We start from the raw sequence: 18,483 nt of genomic DNA on the forward strand, positions 1-18,483 counted from the left end.
CACTGGAAGCATGTTCAAAACTTCGAGGGGTACTGTCGATTTTGTAACAATATCCACCATGTCTTTCCCATCCCTTAAAAGAAATGAACATTATTTTATAATTATTAATTATTATATAGTTGTTAAAAACTTGATGCCCTTTTGTACATTCTGTCTGACCATCACTGACATCCCTATAGCCCTTCTCCTTTCTACTGTGGTTCAAGAGAAGTTACCCTCAAGGTCACAGAAAACATGGGTAAATTTAACAGAAGTTTAAAGTTTAAATCCTTAAATTGTGCAAAGGTGGCTTAACACAAACACATGCAGTAAGATCTTTAATGGGCACAACAAAGTGGGCAACAGTTAAGGCACTCCCTCCACATACTACTTGTGTTTCAATTTTACACTTTGAATATTGCTTTACTGGTTGGTTTTGGGGAGGTATGCCAGGCCCCTCAGACTGCCAGCTCGTTGCACGAAGCATGTAGCAGCACTTGTTGGTTTCCACCTGTGGTAACTTATTGCTGGTATCTAATACCTGAAGTGCAGGGTAAACACTGCCATGTCAGATTCAGTTAAGTTGTTATAAAAAAGGATTATAGCTGCCCTTTGTCTTCAACTGTAAACAGAAATATTTATTCCAGAAATTGCCGACCTTTTGTACAGCAATGCACTCTAGTTATTTACCTTATCTCAGCTCCCTTTCTCATTTTCAAGTACAACTTCCAAATAAAAAAAAATAAATTAAATTAACAATCATCCTACTCTAATAACGTACAATTTCATGGTTTATCAGATGAGCCAGAATAGTGAGTCAGTGGTCAGCCTGCCTCATTTTTTTTATTATTAATCTTATATTTCTTATTATTAATCTCTCTGTGTCCAGAAGATGCTATCAGGACTGGCACGAGTTCTGCCTGTGTGAGTTCATGCAGCGTACCTGCCTGGTCTTCTGCTTGAGTGTTTTAAATAATCAAGAGAATAAAGAGATAATAAACCATCTCTGTCCAACCTATCTTGAAGCCACGCACAGGAGAACAGGCTGGTCTCGCCGTGAGGGAGGCGCTGCTTGCAGGGGAGCTGACAAAGCAGCAAAACAGGGAGCAGGCACAGCACCCCGACTGCCACCACCAAACACCGCCTGATGGTGATGGTAACAGCAAAAGGAGAAAAAAGGGAAAACGGGTAAGTTCTTTTTCTGCTACCCATCCTCAGGTACAATAAAATGCACAAGATGCTGCAGACCTGTTCAGGACAGCAATCAAACATTAGGCGCATCCTTCAGCCCTGCTGAATCTGTGGAGGCAAATTTCACCTTCTGCTTCAGAGTGCATTTGCTGTCTGAATAGCTGACAGCTCTGATGCCTTTTACCATCATCCCCCTTCAGTGCTTGGAAGACAGCTTGGCACAGCCCTTCGGAGGGCACAAAAGCCCAGAAGCAAAACGAAATGCAGTATCTGTTTCTGTGGTTTCACCTGAATGACACAATTCAGGCTCAGACATTGGCTTTGCAAACAGAAATAAACAACTAGGTTGAGGCTCTTCCTTATCTCCGTACCAATGAGCTGGGACGACCCACGGGAAAAACGTGCTGGCAGGTGCCAAGGGCTCTGCAGCACCCGGGACCCCATGGGCTCTCAGCAGTCCCCACAGGACACAGCAACCCTGCAGTCACTTTGATGCGCACTTAAACTCGTGGGATTCGGGGTGGAAGAGGGCTAAATCTTGACTGAGAAACCCTGTATGGGGATGCAGGTAAGAAACAGCAAATGTCTAGTTTCCTTCAATTCTTTAGTGACAATGGACTGGTCTGAATGAAGCAAACACAATCATCCTAACCTCTTGGAAATTAAAACTGGAGCAAATGGTGCTGCATAGCCTTCCTCTTAAAGCTTTGTTGGTGCCTAAAGACTGGAGGAAAGTAATTTGATGCTAATCTTTTTTTTTTTAAAAAAAATCACTAAATTGTGGAGTAACTGGAGGCCAGTACGTTTGCATTTCGGGCAAGCACAGATCGAGAAAGTTCAAACTTAAAAGGCTGAGCAGTTGTTGAATAAAATGGCAGCCAGTATTCTGTACAGATAACTATGAAGTGACGCACATGGGGATCTCCCCTGCACCCCGCAATCATTTCATGTGTGAAGTGAGGGACAGCTATCTCACTCCCACTGTGCAGGAATGAGATTTGGGGGTTATGATGGCCGAGTGCCATGAAACATCAGCTTAGTCAAAAAGTCAAATCAAACCTTGAGAACTGTGAGGAAAGAAAGAACAGAGTAAGTGACTGTATCATTTTAAATTCACTTTTTATCATTTTTTTGAGTTCTGACCCCCAACCTCAGAAAAGGCTATTAGAAAAGAACGCCGTGAAGGATGACGAAATGTATGGGGCTGCTTCCACATAAGCAGTAACGGAGCAGGCTGGGACTCTTCAGCCTGGAAGAGGGATGCCTTAGGGAGGGTCTGACACAGGTATAGAGCATTGTGAGTGCCACGAAGGCAGGTGACTACTTCAGTACAAGACGCTGGAGAACAGAAATGAAGCTAAGATAGCAGAAGGTAGGTTCATCCTGGAAAGAAGGTGGCATTTTTTCACTCAAAGGGTGGTAGATTTATAGGTCTCACTAACTACTGTTGTGAATGTAAAGAGCTCACATGAGTTCAAGGGGAAACCAGACAAGCACTTGGAGGGGACACCCAACACAGGCTGTTAAGATACACAAATCTTAAAAGGCTCAGGAAATCCCCTGAATGGTTAGAGGTGAAGGGAAAATTAGGGGAAGCATTATCTGCATTTGCCCTGTTCTGCTCATCCCCAGACATCACTTGTGGAAGGCAGAACACAAGGCTGAATGGACCCGCGTTCTGAGCAGCTGCCCTTCTGCTCTTCATGAGGTTTTGCAGCTTTAATAGTAATTATCTTCTTTAAAGTACAGTTCTCTCCTGTTACAACAGCCATAAAGACAAATGCTCGATTTAGTACTATACTGTTATCTTTTGATGCACTAATTAAACTGTAGACGACCAGAGAAAGGCACCAATATAAATACAGTCACTTCTGCACACAGAAACCTCCAACTTGATTATCGAGCAGCTACCACCTCCCTAACCTGTTTTAAAAGCTGGTTTAAAGAAACTGTTTAAAACTGTTATTTCAGTGTTGGCAAAAACTGCCTAGAGGATCTGACCTTTGCAATAAAATATTTATTCTCAATAATAGTCTGCTGAATAGGAAAAAGGAATAGTTGACCTGCTAAGAGGAGAAAGTGCTTAACACTTTTTATGTCTTAGGATGACAGAAGCATAGCAAAAAGAGCTCAGGTTTCTGCAGAAAATTTATATGGACATATTGCAAAAACTGCAAACAGCAGAACCACAGAAAATGCTAAAGGCTAGTTCATCTGATGCACAAGTCATAAAATCAACATGAGTTGAAAGCTCAGTAATAGCACATAAGACTCTAAAGCTTTATAAAAGCAAACAACTATGCCCGAGGCCAAAGCTCCCTGAGAATCTACCAGCAATCCCACATGAATGACAGTACGAGGTTAACGAAGCAAAAGATCAATGAGAAATGCCAACAGATATTCCGTACACGTAAGGTAGGTCAGCAACAGAAAAATGGGGAAAAAAAAGTAAATCTGGATGAAATAAAGACTTAGCCCCGGAAAATTAGGCCAGTAACTAGCAACAACATATATATAGAATGTTAAAAGAAAGTAAGTTGTCAAGCCAAAATGTCTGAAATCAAATGTAGTTCTGACTAAGCTTAGTACTGACTTCCTTTGATTAAATAAATATAACTGGTTTCACATTAGAAAGAAAAAGATCTGTTGAAAGCAAGGGACTGTAACTGGGTTCTGCATATGTTTTCACGGGGTGTGAAGCATTAACAAGCAGAAATTTATCCTGAGTAGGGAGTTTGCCAGAGCAGACCAAACTACCTACAACCAGTGACTGAATCTCGAGTCTCAGTCCTGTGAGGTACCAGAAGTTGAAGTGCTGACAAGTTCCTGACTACCACTGCAAGTCTTGATGCTCTGCACATTTTTCACACGATCAGGACTGTGACAAACCTTTCTTACACCAATAACACACAGAATTCTTCAGTGATGAAATACATTGGTCCAAATGAAACAAATGAAGTTACCTTATGCTTTTGGAAATTTTAAGCTGGAACCAAGAAATTACTTCTGCCTCCATAATGGTATGACCAGAACACTGGATCTGACCACTGTACGTCTGGGGAAAGACTGCATCCGACCCCAAACAGTGCAGCTTCAGCTTTCTCGTAATTCAACTGAACTGGTCCTGTTTCTTGACTTTTCAAGAAAAAGGCCAAAAAAATTTAAAAATGAAGACAATGAGCTAAAAGAAAAAGCAAGCTACAGACTTTTGTTGATTAAAAAAGTTCACTAAACTCCTCCAGAGTTTTGTATAAAATTTTAACAACACAAAGCCTAGAAGTTTGCTCTTTTCACACTGTGAAAACGAACTGATGGCAAGTAAAAGAATACTTTAACACATTACCTTTTACTACCAGAATGCAGAGCCTAAAAGCCTGAAAACCTCTTGCAATGTCCTATTTAGAGAGCTGTGCTCCTTCCATTTGTGCTTGAAAGGAAAAGGAATGCTAATATACGAGTGGAAGAGTTCACTCCCTGTGTCAATGAAACTGATTGTTTTTCACCCTGACATTCCATTTCAATGTATGAAAACCATGTGTGGGATGAGGCATCATATAACAGCCATTATTTGCACAGATGGTGGACAAAAGGGTTTTCACTTTTGATCTAGAAAGAAATGGGAACTTGGGTCACAACTGCTGACAACGCAACGAACCATGAAAGGCATCTTGGGAAAGCTTTTAATCTTACATTAAAATTTAGTTTACATACTTTTAAGGCAAACAATGATATTTTTTCCTAGCAAAACATGCATGTCCTTAATATGAAAACCTAGAATTACATATCTATTCATATCCATATGTTTCATAGCTTCAGAGGTACAAACAGGTATATAACACCTATAGGTATTATATAGGTTTCCTATATAATTCTGCTTTATTAGTACAGCTCTAAAACAAACAAAACCCACAAAACCCCTTACCTCTGGACAACTTGATTCCAGCTCAGGAGATACATTATTAAATTCCCCTGCTTTTTTACAAATGTAGAAAGATCTGTCTTCACATTTTTTAACATTCCAATGTCCCTCCTAAGGGAAAAAATGAAGCATATTCTGTGCATACTCATATTCTCATGCATACCTATACACACACATTAGATTACACTCCCTCCTCCTATTTTAACTTTTCAGTAAAAACAAGTTATTTTTCTCACTCTATTGATTTATTTTTCCTCAGATGGACCATTTATTCCTACCAATACTTGTCAGCAGGACTTTTCAAATCAATCATACTAAAGGGCTTTTCTCTGAATAGTTCTTTGGAATGTAATGCATTTTAATTAACTAACACTATGGCCATGCCAGAGCACTTCTCAAAATCATGTATTGACCTTTCTCCCTATCCATTACAGTTCTATGTAAGATTAATCCTTATATTTGAACAGTCCTTACTCAACATATTACAAAGTTCGTGTAATTTTCAGACATCTATACATACTGCACATATACCAAAAAAATAATGCTTAAAGAATTCTATCTTGAACCTCCTTTTCCTTTGTACCTTACATTTTCATTTGTCTGTTTACACTTGCAAACTGAGTAAAATATGATTTTGTGTATCTAAACCTCATGATTTTACCAAAGTCCTATTTTCTGCTTCCAATGGGAACCCACTTTTTCAGGTCACTGTAATTGTCTTGGCTTTCCCATGAGTTAAAGATTGCAATGTGTACCCACTACTGGAGAGACAACAAACTTTTTGATAGAGTTTTCACATTTCGACAAAACATACTTTACTAAAAAAAAAAAAAGTAAATTACAGTGGCACTTATGTAAGACATGTATTAGTGAATTTAAGTACTGTTAATTGTAAAAGTAAAGTAAATTTATGACCAAATTAAGAAAAAATTGTCAGTGCCATGAATTGTGATTTCACAGGACACAGTGTTATTTGAACATTACTCCCAGTTTTACAACATGTGAGTGATTTAGGGTCAATCTTACTGCTGTCAACTTCTATAATTTTATGTAGGTCTATACTACTGTTTTTGAAAGGTGCTACGTAAAATTTATAAATATTGACAGCAGATAAAATAGGCACAGCTGCCAGTTTTTCAGAACATTAATTTGAAGCTTTCAAGACCAGAACTGACGTATCAGAAATTATAATATACACTACTTGGATTTTAAATAACTTTATCAAAATACCTACTCATATATGTTTTCTTCCATTTAGCAAGCTTTATGTATGTAACATTTTTTTATTGACCATAAGCTCAAAATCTATGATTAATTTTCTGTGCATCAGCACTGCAAAATGTATTTGTTTCTAAAGGCTACATTGCATTTATCACAACATTAATATATTAGGAATCAAAAGACAAAGTCTACAGGTCACGCCGAGAAAATAAATTATTATGAGCTGAAAACACAAGTGTCTGTCTAATCCTTCCAAAAAGAAAAGGAAACTTACAGGTCCTTGTGCTGAAACACAGAGCTGTCCTGTTGTTTGAAAGGTGTTAGGTTCTTGGCTATGCCAGTTAGAGAATTTTACTGGAGTGCCATCTGACCACTCAAAAACAACTGGGGTGTTATTACTGTATAACCCGATCCATGTTTCAGTTACATTTTCTGTAAAAGAATTAGATCAGATTTTAATGGTGAAGAAGTAATGCTTGTTGTTCCTGTAACATCAGCACCACTATTAAAAATTATTTGTGGGATTTTCATAAGAATTACTTTTTTTCAGAAAAAAAAAGGCTGTATGAACTTTATGAAACCCTATTGATGAGGTAATGTTCTACTGCGCAAGGAGACTAATTATTTCAAAAATGGATCAACATATGCTTTGAAATCCTGAAAAATAGAAATCAAGAGTATATGCTTTTTTTTTTTTTTTTTTTTTTTTTTTAAGTGCACAGGTCAGAAAGCCTGACATGGAAGAAAAAGATTTATTTTTACAATCTTCCATGGCTCACTCAAATTTAGGTTTCTCTGAGTGATGCTGACAAGTTCCAGAGACAGTACCGTTGTAGCCACAGTGGCTGGCAAACATAGGAAATACAAGGCTTGTGGTTTGATGTAATGTCTTACTTGACCAGCTAATACATCCAGAAAAAGTAGACAGGCTTTCAGGCACATAAGCCCTTCTCCTGAAGGGAGGGCTGAAGCAGGTGTGAAACAGAAGCAGCAGACTTCAAATCTGAATAGAATCACATCTATCCATTACAGCATCTCTGGAAAAAAATGGTATTTGGTCTCTATGGAGGGTGTTAACAGAGGTGAGGAAGATGATACAGGGGTTTATCTCCTAGGAGAAAGACAGACAGGACAGCAAGGAAGATGGGTGGCAGGAGTGACAATAATGAGAGATGATGAGTAAACCAGTGTAATGCACTATGCTGCAACCACAGCTGAGGGGACAGAGAGTTGATAAAACATGTCACTGTGCCCCAGCTCTGGGAAGCTTAAACTCATGGCCAGACTACAGCTCTGCCAGCACACTGATGTCAGCTGGAGGCACAAAATATTCACCTTTCTTTGTGGCTGTTATGACAACAAAAGTCTTGGCATTGCTGCACCAAAGAGCTTTTGTTCATTAAGTTCCTTGTGTAATTATGCTACGTCTTAGGACAATGTGGACTAGCAGAACTCCTTTGATACACCCTGCTGCCATCAAAGGGGACTCTGCCAACAGACTAGCAGCAGCAATTTTGCAGTGTGGACAAGGCAAATCTTTTGAAAGCAAAAGATACTCTGAATTGTTGTTGCTTCTAAGCATAACTCTTGCATAAGAACAATCATTGAATATTTTGCAACAGTTTGCAAGGAACCAGGGAAGAACAGGAAAGGACAAAAGCCAGTGTGTTTACTGTGTCCTCACTGTGCTTACTCTTTGTTGACTCATTTCTTTATTTTAAGTATGATTACTGGAGAAGGCTGTAAGACTCCTAGTAGGAACATGCATCATTCTTTCTTTTCTGTAAACATCATCTGGACAAGCCACGCGATATAGTGCTTTAGTGGCTAACATTGTTAAGAGAGCACAAAAGAGCATCACAAAGCACTTCAAGAAAGACTGCACACTTTAAAATAAGTCCCAAGACTCACCACTTTCAAGCAAGTTAAGGAGCAACTCTGCATCTGCCATGGATGATATACTAATGAGCCCGCTATTGTCACTTTGGCATGAGATAAAAGCATCGTTCCAGCTCTTCTCCTCTTTATGAAGCCTGTAGCAGTTGCGATTGTGTGGGTACCAGCCAGCATCACAACGAGTGGCATAATACTTCCATGTATCTTTTAATTAAGCATACAAAGTTCATGTATATTAGACAGAATTGCCAAGGTTATGCTATGCTCATAACACATTCAGGGCTTTTTTTTGTAATGTTCAAATCCTGAAAACAGAGTTGTCCAATGTTACTTAAGGAGGCCAAAACACATGCTTTAGGGAACATCACGTACCCAGCAAACTGGAATTTCTACCACTTTATTTTATGACTCAAACATTTGGGCTGCTGGAGTAGTGCAAACACACTAATGGATCTGTTATTTGGTTTAAAACATGTTATATCTCCCTTATTACTTCTGAACCTGATTCAAATCCAGCTAAAGCTTTTTCAGATGCATTTCCTACAAAGTGTTTAGCTAAGTCCCTTCTCATATCTGACACAAGTAGGCAAACTTTCTTTTAAGTTATCAGGAAGAAGTTGAACCTATATAACTTGTTCTTATCAAAACAAAAATTAATGTTCTAATAAACTCAGTTCTGTATTTAACTTTCCCACAGAATGGGAGTCAGACATTCTATGTACTATATATGCTATACTCATACCTTTATACTTACATAAACACATTTTAAAATATATGTACAATGGTTTTTTTGCATATCAAAAGTACAGCATGCCATAAAAATAACTGCAAATTTTGAGCTGCATTTATACAACTTTCCTCTGTGGGCCACTGGTTAATCCCATTTGAAGCTGAAAACCTATTTTTAAACTCCACAGTGTGACTCTATTGTAATATAAAGAGAACAAGCATTGTGTAAGCCTCTGATCATGTAAGGAACCAATTAAATCCTATGTATATTCACATTATTTGTTAGCCTTAAGGCTCTCAACATGTTTTCCAGGACTGCATTTAAACAGAAGAAAGTATTACTACTCCAGTTAAGGTAAACTGTTTTCAGCTTTACCTAGAAAACTTCCTCTTGTTCTCCTTCCATACCCACAAACAGGATACAGTAACAGTGAGAAACTTACCCAATGTTTCATGTTCTGTCTTATTTAAATATTTTTTGCATACAAAAGGCAATCCAGATTCACATAAATAACTTTGCCAGCCGTACTTCAATTTTGAATTAATCACTGCACAATGATTTTCTCTAAAACGGTTATCAGAGACATCTGCAAACACATTTTTGAGAAGCACACAATTACAAAAAAATAGTTCTTACTTGTAAAGGGTGTTGTAAGGCTCTCTGCATCTTACTGAATGAATGTATCAACATCCCTGCACACTCAAACTTCTAGTAATATTACACCAATACTATGGACAGCTGAACATTGACCATGATTTACATGGGTGCTGCAATCCCTCCTTGGCTGCTACTATCAGATGAGAGGCTGAAATAAGCTCTAGTGTCTGTTATAGGTGCTGGTGGACAGACCTCAAAATGGAGCAAACCAAGTCCCAAAGCTCATGTTAATGTGCTAATGTTAATTACACTATGGGCAATATAAACAAATTAAAACTCCTTTCCTCCATGAAACTAGCCAGAACATGGCTTTTAAATATACAACTGCAATCTTAAAAACACCTTTGAAAGTAAATGACAGAAGGGCTAGATCATTAACACTTTGAACAGATCCATCTCAACTGATGCTACAGCCCTAGAGCGGGCTTTTAGTTCATGAATATGAATAAATATTTCTGCAAAAAAAGAGGTGTACTGGTTCACTTGATTCGCTTTTCAAATGCAGCTGTAGGAACAGCACTCTTGTATCTAAGCTGCATTACAGAGAGCACATAATTGCACTGCTATAACATATCCAAGAGGAATATCAAGTACTTGCTCTCCAGTTCACGAACACCAGTGGTGCTCCATCTGACCACTGCCAGCCAGCATCTTCCCCCAGGCGATTCAGGCCCGTCCATAGCATCATGTCTGTGGCGTTTAACTGCCCTGAAACAGAAAAAATAAACAAAATAGTATTTCACATTCTCCCCATGCGTTAAACTATCTACAGGTATAGAACTGCTGTCCTGACTCACTACAATAGCAATAAAACGAAACTTCAGATCAGTCTTCAGAAAGCTCAGGCTGTCCTTTATTTTGTTAATCAACACAGATTAAAAGGCATGAACTCAGAAGTCTGCATCCCTCAAGAGCTACTCATCCTGCAAGTCCTTCCTGCAGAAGCTGTTGCTGACCTTAGAAGTTAGAACTAACAGCTACATAAATGCTAGCCTCTTCCAGCTTTCTATAACCAAACAACTTTCAGCCCCTTTACAGCCTGCAGGCATACCAAAAAGCTAATGAAATAATTTTAAAAACTTCCCGTTAGCTTATATCCTGCAATTGAAAATCAGCAATAATGGGAAGCAGTGGGCAAGAAACCCGAGGCAGCCTTTCACATCACAGCTCTCCCACCCATTCCTCCACTTGGTCCTCTCCATGCACACTAAAATACTCATGAAAGCCATGCTGTCAGAAGGCTCTGCAAAACTTATCTGAGACTCTTGCTGCAATGGGGAAAGCAAAAGGCTTATCAGAGAAGGAATACCATCCATTTATGAAAGCAGAGTTGACAATTTTTCCCCATACAGGGCATTTACTTCAAGCCTGCAGAAATGTCCTAGTCGTTTACATTTGGTGGAGTCCAGCTTGCAAAGAAAACTTAACAGGAGAAAGGGACAGCAGGGTACACTGCTGAGATGGTAAATATGTGTACAATCCTCCAAAGAAAACAAACACACTGCATAACCACAGTTCCAAGAATGAATGGGAGTCTCTGTGGGGACGGAGAATTAAGATAATTACACCCTCACATAACACATACCACCACTTCTGCACTCGGTTTATTCAAGTTGCAACTTACCTTCACCCTTGCTTTTTCAAACAGCTCTACTGAGGTGTGTTATGTGATGAAGCCTCACAAGCAGCAACAAGAGAGACAACACACAGAGTATTAAGCCCCAAAGCTTATCCCTTTTTCACAGGTAAGGAGGAAACCTAGCTACAGATTTCCTACACGGTCCCCAGAGAAATGTCTACTCACTGCTTATGTTACTGATGTAGTTCTGCTCCTCAGGGTCGGTGACACTCAGCAGGTCACCTCCTTGCAGCTGGCAGGCGGCCCGTGCCTCACGCCAGGTCAGCACAGACGTGAGGCTGAACTGGTAGCAAAGGTGCGTGTTGGGGTTCTTCTTCCAAAAAACGTCACAGCCGCTCTCTGCTCAAAAACAGACTCGTCACCAACAGCCCAAGGACTACACACTAATCAGAAATATAACACCTTGAACACTTCAACTAATTAATGGCAGAAGCATTCCAATGGAAGCATGATTGTGAACTCCTTTCACGGTCCTTTGTTAAAGAACATATGGAAACAGGGCGCTAACGGAATAAAATGTTGCTCCATATTTCATACAGTTGATAAATTACTTGGGAGCTGACCTGCAGCTGGTGGTGATTTTCACAGCTCTCATGAAGCCAAGAGAGCTACATTTTAATTTATACCAGCTGATCATTTGTTCCTAAAACTGAATGTTGATATAGTCAAATTATGAACACCTCATCCAACTTGTGGAGGAGCAGTCACTGCATCTCCTTCTATCTTGGACTCAAGAGAATAAACTCACTATAGTCACAAAGCATAAGCAAGGCTGAAAACACCACCTATTATAACAGTTGCACAGAAAACCCTGTTACAACAACACATTTACTGCTGTTTTTAAGAATCTTTGAAACACAGATCTGAAATGTAGCTTGAGCAGGGAGGACTTTTCCAAACTACTTCTTTTGACAGAAGATACTACTTTGCTTATTTATGCAGGAAGCTGGAACATTCATGAATATTATACATCCAAAGTCTTTCTGACAGTAAGTATTTTTACAGCTATTGCTTCCAAGTGTTTTAGGCCTAAGACGCATCCAAGTAGTGCGGAGAAGAAAAGGAATGTGGAAGATGTAATGCAGTCAAAAGCAGAACGTGACTTTGCAGGAGCAAACCTTACTTTACGTGTTTCAGAGAGGTTCCCTGCACATCACTGCGACAGAGGAGAGAGAGGTTTAGCTGCAGGGTAATGTTAATGGGCTGCACAGAATAACACCCTTTTGCTCACTCCCTGTAGTTCTGCTTTTGGGATGAGGCCAAAGGCCAAATATGATAAAATACGATAAAATTTGGTAAAGTCTTCTTTTGCATTTTTTAAAGATACATTCTCCTCTAACAGAAGGGAAGTAATCCAAAGCAGTGTGTCCTAGAACCGCTAATAAAGAGCAAAAATACTCGGGGAGGCAGGGGGAGAGAGAAAACAAGCTTCATCTTACCAGCATTTGGGCAAAACCCCCATTTTTCATCTTGTTCATAGTGAGTTGTTGTGGCACACCAGTCAAATTCCTTTCCATCTCTGGTACACTCATAATACCACTTGTTATTATATTTAAATGGAAAAACGCATGGGAAACCAAAAGAATTTCCCAGCAAGGTATACGTTTCTGGAATAAACAAAATGCAGAGATTAAAAGAATGCAGACCACAGAAATTTCTTCATCTCCATATTTCACTGTTCCCATTTTTAGCAGCATGATAAAAATAAAATGTCTAAGTTATTTTCTAATTTTAATTTAGAATTGATAACACAGCATTATGAGTAGCATAACTTCAGTGAACAGAATTTGGATATAATAGTTTATAAAATTTGTTGACCATGAAAAATTCTTGTAACTTAGTACAGCTGAAAAAAAACCCCAACAAAACCTGAACAATTAACATATAAAATATGCACTTACATTTCAGAACTACATAGAACAATAGTTAGAAGAATCAGTACACACTCAGATGCACACTCTACTTATTTTTTATTTGTTAGTCTATGACAGATGAGCAATCTCGCACTATTGCCCCTGCTCCTCCCACTCTTTATAAAGTGGATTTCTAATGTTTTTTCCATTCTCTTTGTTAGTCTATAGGAAAGGAAATGTAAAGGACAAAGGAATATTAAATACACTTTAAAAAATAAGTTTTGATACCATGGGGAATAATAATCTAACTAAAGAACTGATGTTACTTACATACATCTGTTGTCCCAATCAATTATTGCCTTATAAAATAGTTAAAATATTTTCCTATTGTACTTTGAGTAACAAAATATGGAGAGAATCCAGCGCAACTGAAAGCTGCAAAAGCTTTACCTCACTATCTCCATAACCTTAGAGCTTCTACAAAAGGTCAAAGAACCACAATCACACTTAAAATGAAACTGTTTGTCAAAGATCCCATGTTGATAGCCTAAAGATCAAAGTCCTTCAGCTACAGGATCAGTACATACTGCCAAGTTCCTAGAGGTTTCCAGAGTTAATGGCTGGCTGTTCACATACAGAACAGCAGTCTACACGTTGTAAATCCCCTTTAAAGCCTTCTGGTATGATACAAAGAACATGAGTAAAAAAAAAAATCTGGACTGCTTCTCTGTCTGCCCACTACCATGCTGCTAGCTACTGAGGTGTATAGGATTATCTCAGTCCTGGCAAGAAACCAAATTCGACAGCTATAGACCTCTCATCACAGTTTCATACATTTTTTCTTTGAAGGTAGGGATGCCCCTACAACCTGATGGACTAACAGGCTGGCTTGTATTTGCACGTGCATAAGCTAAGGTAGAAGGAGGAAAATAGAAAGCAGAGGTGAAAGAGATTTTGCCAACACAGTTAATGACTTTGGTCTTGAAAGCAGGCTAGAAGTGCCTGCCTAAGGCGGATCCTCTTCTTCCAGATGTTGCAGTACTAGGGCTAAACCAGGTCTACTTTCATCTTGCTATGTGTACATAGCAAATGTGTAAGGCTTTTTGTGGGTTTCAATATTTTCTATCTGGTCTTAAGTATAAACTCCAGTTGGTTTTAAAGAAGAGGTTGGACGCTATAGTGCTTTCCCAGTTATCACAGCTCCCAAAGGAACAACTTTGGAGTTTACAAAGGCCAAGCCCAGCTACACCTACAGAGGAAACCACTGAGACCAGCTCTGCAACCCAAACACCCAGTTCAAATGGGGAGAATCAACAGCTCCAGCCTGAGACATGCTGTGCAAACATTAGGTCTTTCCTACAGAAACGCCATGGAAGGGGTCAAGGTACAGTCCATCTGTTACTGTTGGTAGTCAAGGGGTTTATTTTAGTCCTTATACCTAGAAAACTGTTCAGGTCTGCAAACCTGGATCTTGACATACATTCCTATGCCGTCTCTAGCTGTACAGCAGGATTAATCAAAAGCCTGATCTCTGCTCCAAAGTTTCGCATGTTCACAGTCCAGGCACTGAACATCGCAAACATGCAGTTCATGCATGCTGCCATCACAGACTGATTTTCAGTGATGAGAATTCCAAATCCTTTGTTCTTTCTTTGGGCTTATCTGATAATGAAATGTTGCAGGTCAGGCAACAGCAAGCCCTTAATTCCCCTTTTTATAGAGGATTTGAAATTACAATTTCCTGGTTTGCAAGGATACTGCTGCTTTTTTGGGTCCATATAACAGGTAAGGGAAAAAAAAAATCAATTGTGTGGGATGCTCACTTCAACCATTGCATGAAAAAAACCAAACTTCCAAACCACAGTAGAGGCTGGAAGAGATCATAAGCACCTGACCTAGCTTCAAAAAGAACTTTTGTAACTTCTCCCATCTGCATTTCTATGACAATTTTTTTTTTTTACCTTGAAATGGGGGTTCACAAAGGTCTTCATCATAGGACATGTACTGTTTCCACTGATGAGCAGATTTTTTTTTGGCCACAATGTGTTTGCTGTTTTCAATAGCTAATTTGTACTCTGACACGCCAACTAATGCTTTTCCATCACAATTCCACCACAATGAGTATTGAGTTGAATCACATTCAAGCATACTTAATGGCTGTTCTATTCTAGTGATGTTCAGTCCTAGACAGGTACTTCTGCCTATGTTGAAAAGACGGCGATTGGATACCCATTTCCATAACATGTCTTCTGAGAGTTGACTGCAGTCTTCCAGAACAAGGCCAGCCATGTCCACTTTAATACACAAGTTGGAGTCCTCACTTTGGATAATAAATATCCCTTTATCTGTAGGGAAGGAAAAAGAAAGAAAAAAAAAAAACAACAACAAACCAAAAAAAGACGTTTCAGTCTGTAGAATACTGAAGAAAAAAAAAAAAAACAAAAACAAACAAAAAACCCAAAACAAACCCACCAGTCACCAAGAAATACCCAGTAATGGTGTACAGGTTTAAGTGTTAAAAGAAGTCATATTGTACATTGTAAAGTAATTCTCAGGGTGAGGGGGGGATTGGAGAGTGCAACTGAAGTAAAAGCTAAAATTTTCAGGCTGATATTGCCATATGCTCTGCCATATTCATTCTTTACTCTGCAACTATAGAGGCAGAAAGAAAATATTTTGCATTGTAAATGGTATACAGAAAGTGCAGATCTATACCACGAAAGCTGGCAATGAACGGTTAAAGTATGCCTTCCCTATTGGATGCATACTGTTCAACCATACATGACTACCCTGGAGCACAGCAGATGTTGTGAGGTTAGCCTGATCCCAGCTTTCTTGGAATCATGTAGAAATTCACTGAACTATGTGACATCATATTATAAGTATGTGAAAAAAAGTCAGCTGTTTAATGTCTTGGGAACAAATGTTTAACTGAGCATATAGACTAAAAAAAAAATTAGGGCAGCTGAGGAACTGGAAATTAGCAAAATATAAACCTATAACATCTCAGCTGTTTAATTCACTCTGAAACCCAAAGGTAATTAACCCATGGAGTTCCTCTCACATTATAGGCAAGATATTTATTTTATGCCTCAGGAGATTATGCACTGAAAACCTGAGCAGCACTTCCATTCTGCCTTAAAATTTTGCAGTGATGATTTCTGCCATGTGTGCTTTCTAGTTGCTGTTAATTCACTACACCTAACATCCTGAAGCAGTAACTAAAATTAAAAAAAAAAAACCTTCTGAAACTGACGTAGCCCACATCTAAGGTATGAGATGCAGAGGTCTACCCAGATGCTGTGTCTGGGTTCAGTACATACAGTTTAGGTGTAGCTCTAGAAGAGAAAGATTTTTTGAAGGGGCAGTGGAACAGTGCTGTGTAAGAGACAGACAGGTGATCACCTCACCAACATAACATCCACACAACAGGCAAACCTGAGAGGATACAGATTATGGAGCGGTTTTTGGTTACAGATTCTGCACAGAGCACATCAAGCAGTCTGACTTACAGACGGGACAGAGTCACTGGTAACAGGCTGTCTTTCACATGGCTACAGGCAGTGGGGGCTTGCGACAGTGTAGGAGCAGGGGCAAGCCCTTCTGACTGGCAGCAAGGGAGAATCAGCCTGCTATATTTAACTGCATCACCCAAGCACCTAGCAGCTGTCCTACATTAAGTCCTTAACCATTTGGGGAGAGCAAGGTTCCCTTAATCCATCCCATCTCTACAGCTCTCAGGAGTCTGAAAACTCACTGAAGAACTACAAGACAACACTCTGTGACGGATACCCCACCTGGCCCTTTGCTTTTGAGTTTTCTGTGAAATTGTGCAGTTTGTGCTGGTTTCTTCCTTCTTACCCAACCCCATCCTCCATGGGCAATGCAGGCGTCTATCTACATGGCCAGAAAGGGCTTCTGCCTCTCATGCTAGGGGATGTCTTTCCCACAGTGGTCTTATCTTGGTTGACCAAGAAAATACACTGTTAATTTGCCAGATAAGTGGAAGTTGGGATGTTGTTAGCACCAGTAAAGACTGATTAATGAGGTTAATTCACCATGATACTGGGATTCATACTACAAATAAACTTACAAAACACATTAAACTCCCAATCTACCTGCACCTCAACAGCACACAGCAGCTCCCACACAGCGGCTTCCCAGGGGTGGGGGGAACAACACCACAACCCAAAGATGAAGGATTCTCAACCTTTGGATGCCTTTATCTGCAAGGCTCTTAAGAGCTGCAACGACTGCTGAGAAAAGATAAGGGTCTTCCACAGTCTACACAAATAACCCAGCTGGATGGCCTCTCCCAGTTACAGCATGCTTCTCTTTTTCATTCTCCAGCAACTTATGCCAACAACAGCCAGACCATAATTCTTGAGGCCCACAGCCCCCTTCTGAATGTGGTTTCAACTCCCCAACTACAAAATGCAATCGGCAAAAGAGCTGTGCTGGCCCGGCGACTGCCGGGAAACAGCCCGTTCAAGGCAGAAGTGTGACAGGAGAGATGGCAGCTCGGTGACAGCTCCACGGGCCCCAGCTCAGTCCTCTCCTCACATGGGGCAATGAGGCAACTGGAGCAACACGAAGCCTTAGGAACACCCCCAGGGCTCTCCTGCTTTCACCTTGCAAAGCCACACCATTCATTTCACAGGTGCTCTCATAGAAGGGTTTTGCTACAAAACACCTGGGGTTGGGGAGGATTCTGTATCAAAATCTTGCAGATGAAGAGCTGTAAGGGGCTCTATAACTTGTAAGCCCCAGAGGACCAAAGGAGAAAAGCAGATAGCCCATGCTTTAGGAATTGACAGGGTGGAGGGAGGCCTTTGGGAACATCCCACTTCTGGTATCCAGGCCCCTCCATACAAGGACAAACTGACAAGAAACAAGCTCCCAGAAGCAAAGCCTCAAGCTGATGTGAAGGCACAGATGAAGAGCTGGTGACTGACCAGTACCTCCAAGTTCCTGTTTACTTAGGTTCAACACAGCTAATAGTGAATAAACGGCTGTAACAGAACTAGAACAAGATATTTCCATTTCCTTCCTCCTCACCTCCCACTTCCTCCCCCTCCACAAAAAAAAAAAAAAAAAAAAAAAAGCAGTGAGAATTGCTTATGTGGTAATAGCAAAAATAACTGGGATTTACTGGAAATGAGAAAAAGATAACCTGTGTTCCCTGCAGGTGAAACGAAAGCAATGGGCAGCAGAATAACCGGGGAGTGCAGAAAGGGCACAAGGCAGAGCCCGCGGGGCTGGTTCGCAGGGGTCCCGTGCCCGCCCTCGGCCCCTCACCTCTCCAAAACCCCTCAGCCCTCCTCGGGGCGAGACCTCACCCTGCCCAAACCCTCCTGCCCGGGTCGGGCTGACCCCCGCGGGAGACTCGCACCCGCCT

General features: G+C 40.2%; 1 protein-coding gene across 1 annotated transcript in view; it reads right to left on the reverse strand.

Annotated features, from left to right (window-relative positions):
- Positions 1-15,422, reverse strand: part of PLA2R1 (phospholipase A2 receptor 1, 180kDa) — a gene marked incomplete at its 3' end in the record, with an annotated part of 27,097 nt that extends 11,675 nt beyond the window's left edge. Inside the window, exons 1-9 of the mRNA XM_010075355.1 lie at positions 15,047-15,422; positions 12,672-12,839; positions 11,398-11,571; positions 10,188-10,301; positions 9,379-9,522; positions 8,222-8,410; positions 6,585-6,742; positions 5,093-5,200; positions 4-73 (exon numbers count right to left, since the gene is read on the reverse strand). Of these exons, the coding sequence (XP_010073657.1) occupies positions 4-73; positions 5,093-5,200; positions 6,585-6,742; positions 8,222-8,410; positions 9,379-9,522; positions 10,188-10,301; positions 11,398-11,571; positions 12,672-12,839; positions 15,047-15,374 (1,453 nt within the window). The remainder of the gene's footprint in view (positions 1-3; positions 74-5,092; positions 5,201-6,584; positions 6,743-8,221; positions 8,411-9,378; positions 9,523-10,187; positions 10,302-11,397; positions 11,572-12,671; positions 12,840-15,046) is intronic.
- Between the last annotated feature and the right edge of the window lie 3,061 nt (positions 15,423-18,483).

This window comes from Pterocles gutturalis, unplaced genomic scaffold (genome assembly GCF_000699245.1).
Source record: "Pterocles gutturalis isolate BGI_N339 unplaced genomic scaffold, ASM69924v1 scaffold19552, whole genome shotgun sequence".
NCBI lineage: Eukaryota > Metazoa > Chordata > Aves > Pterocliformes > Pteroclidae > Pterocles > Pterocles gutturalis.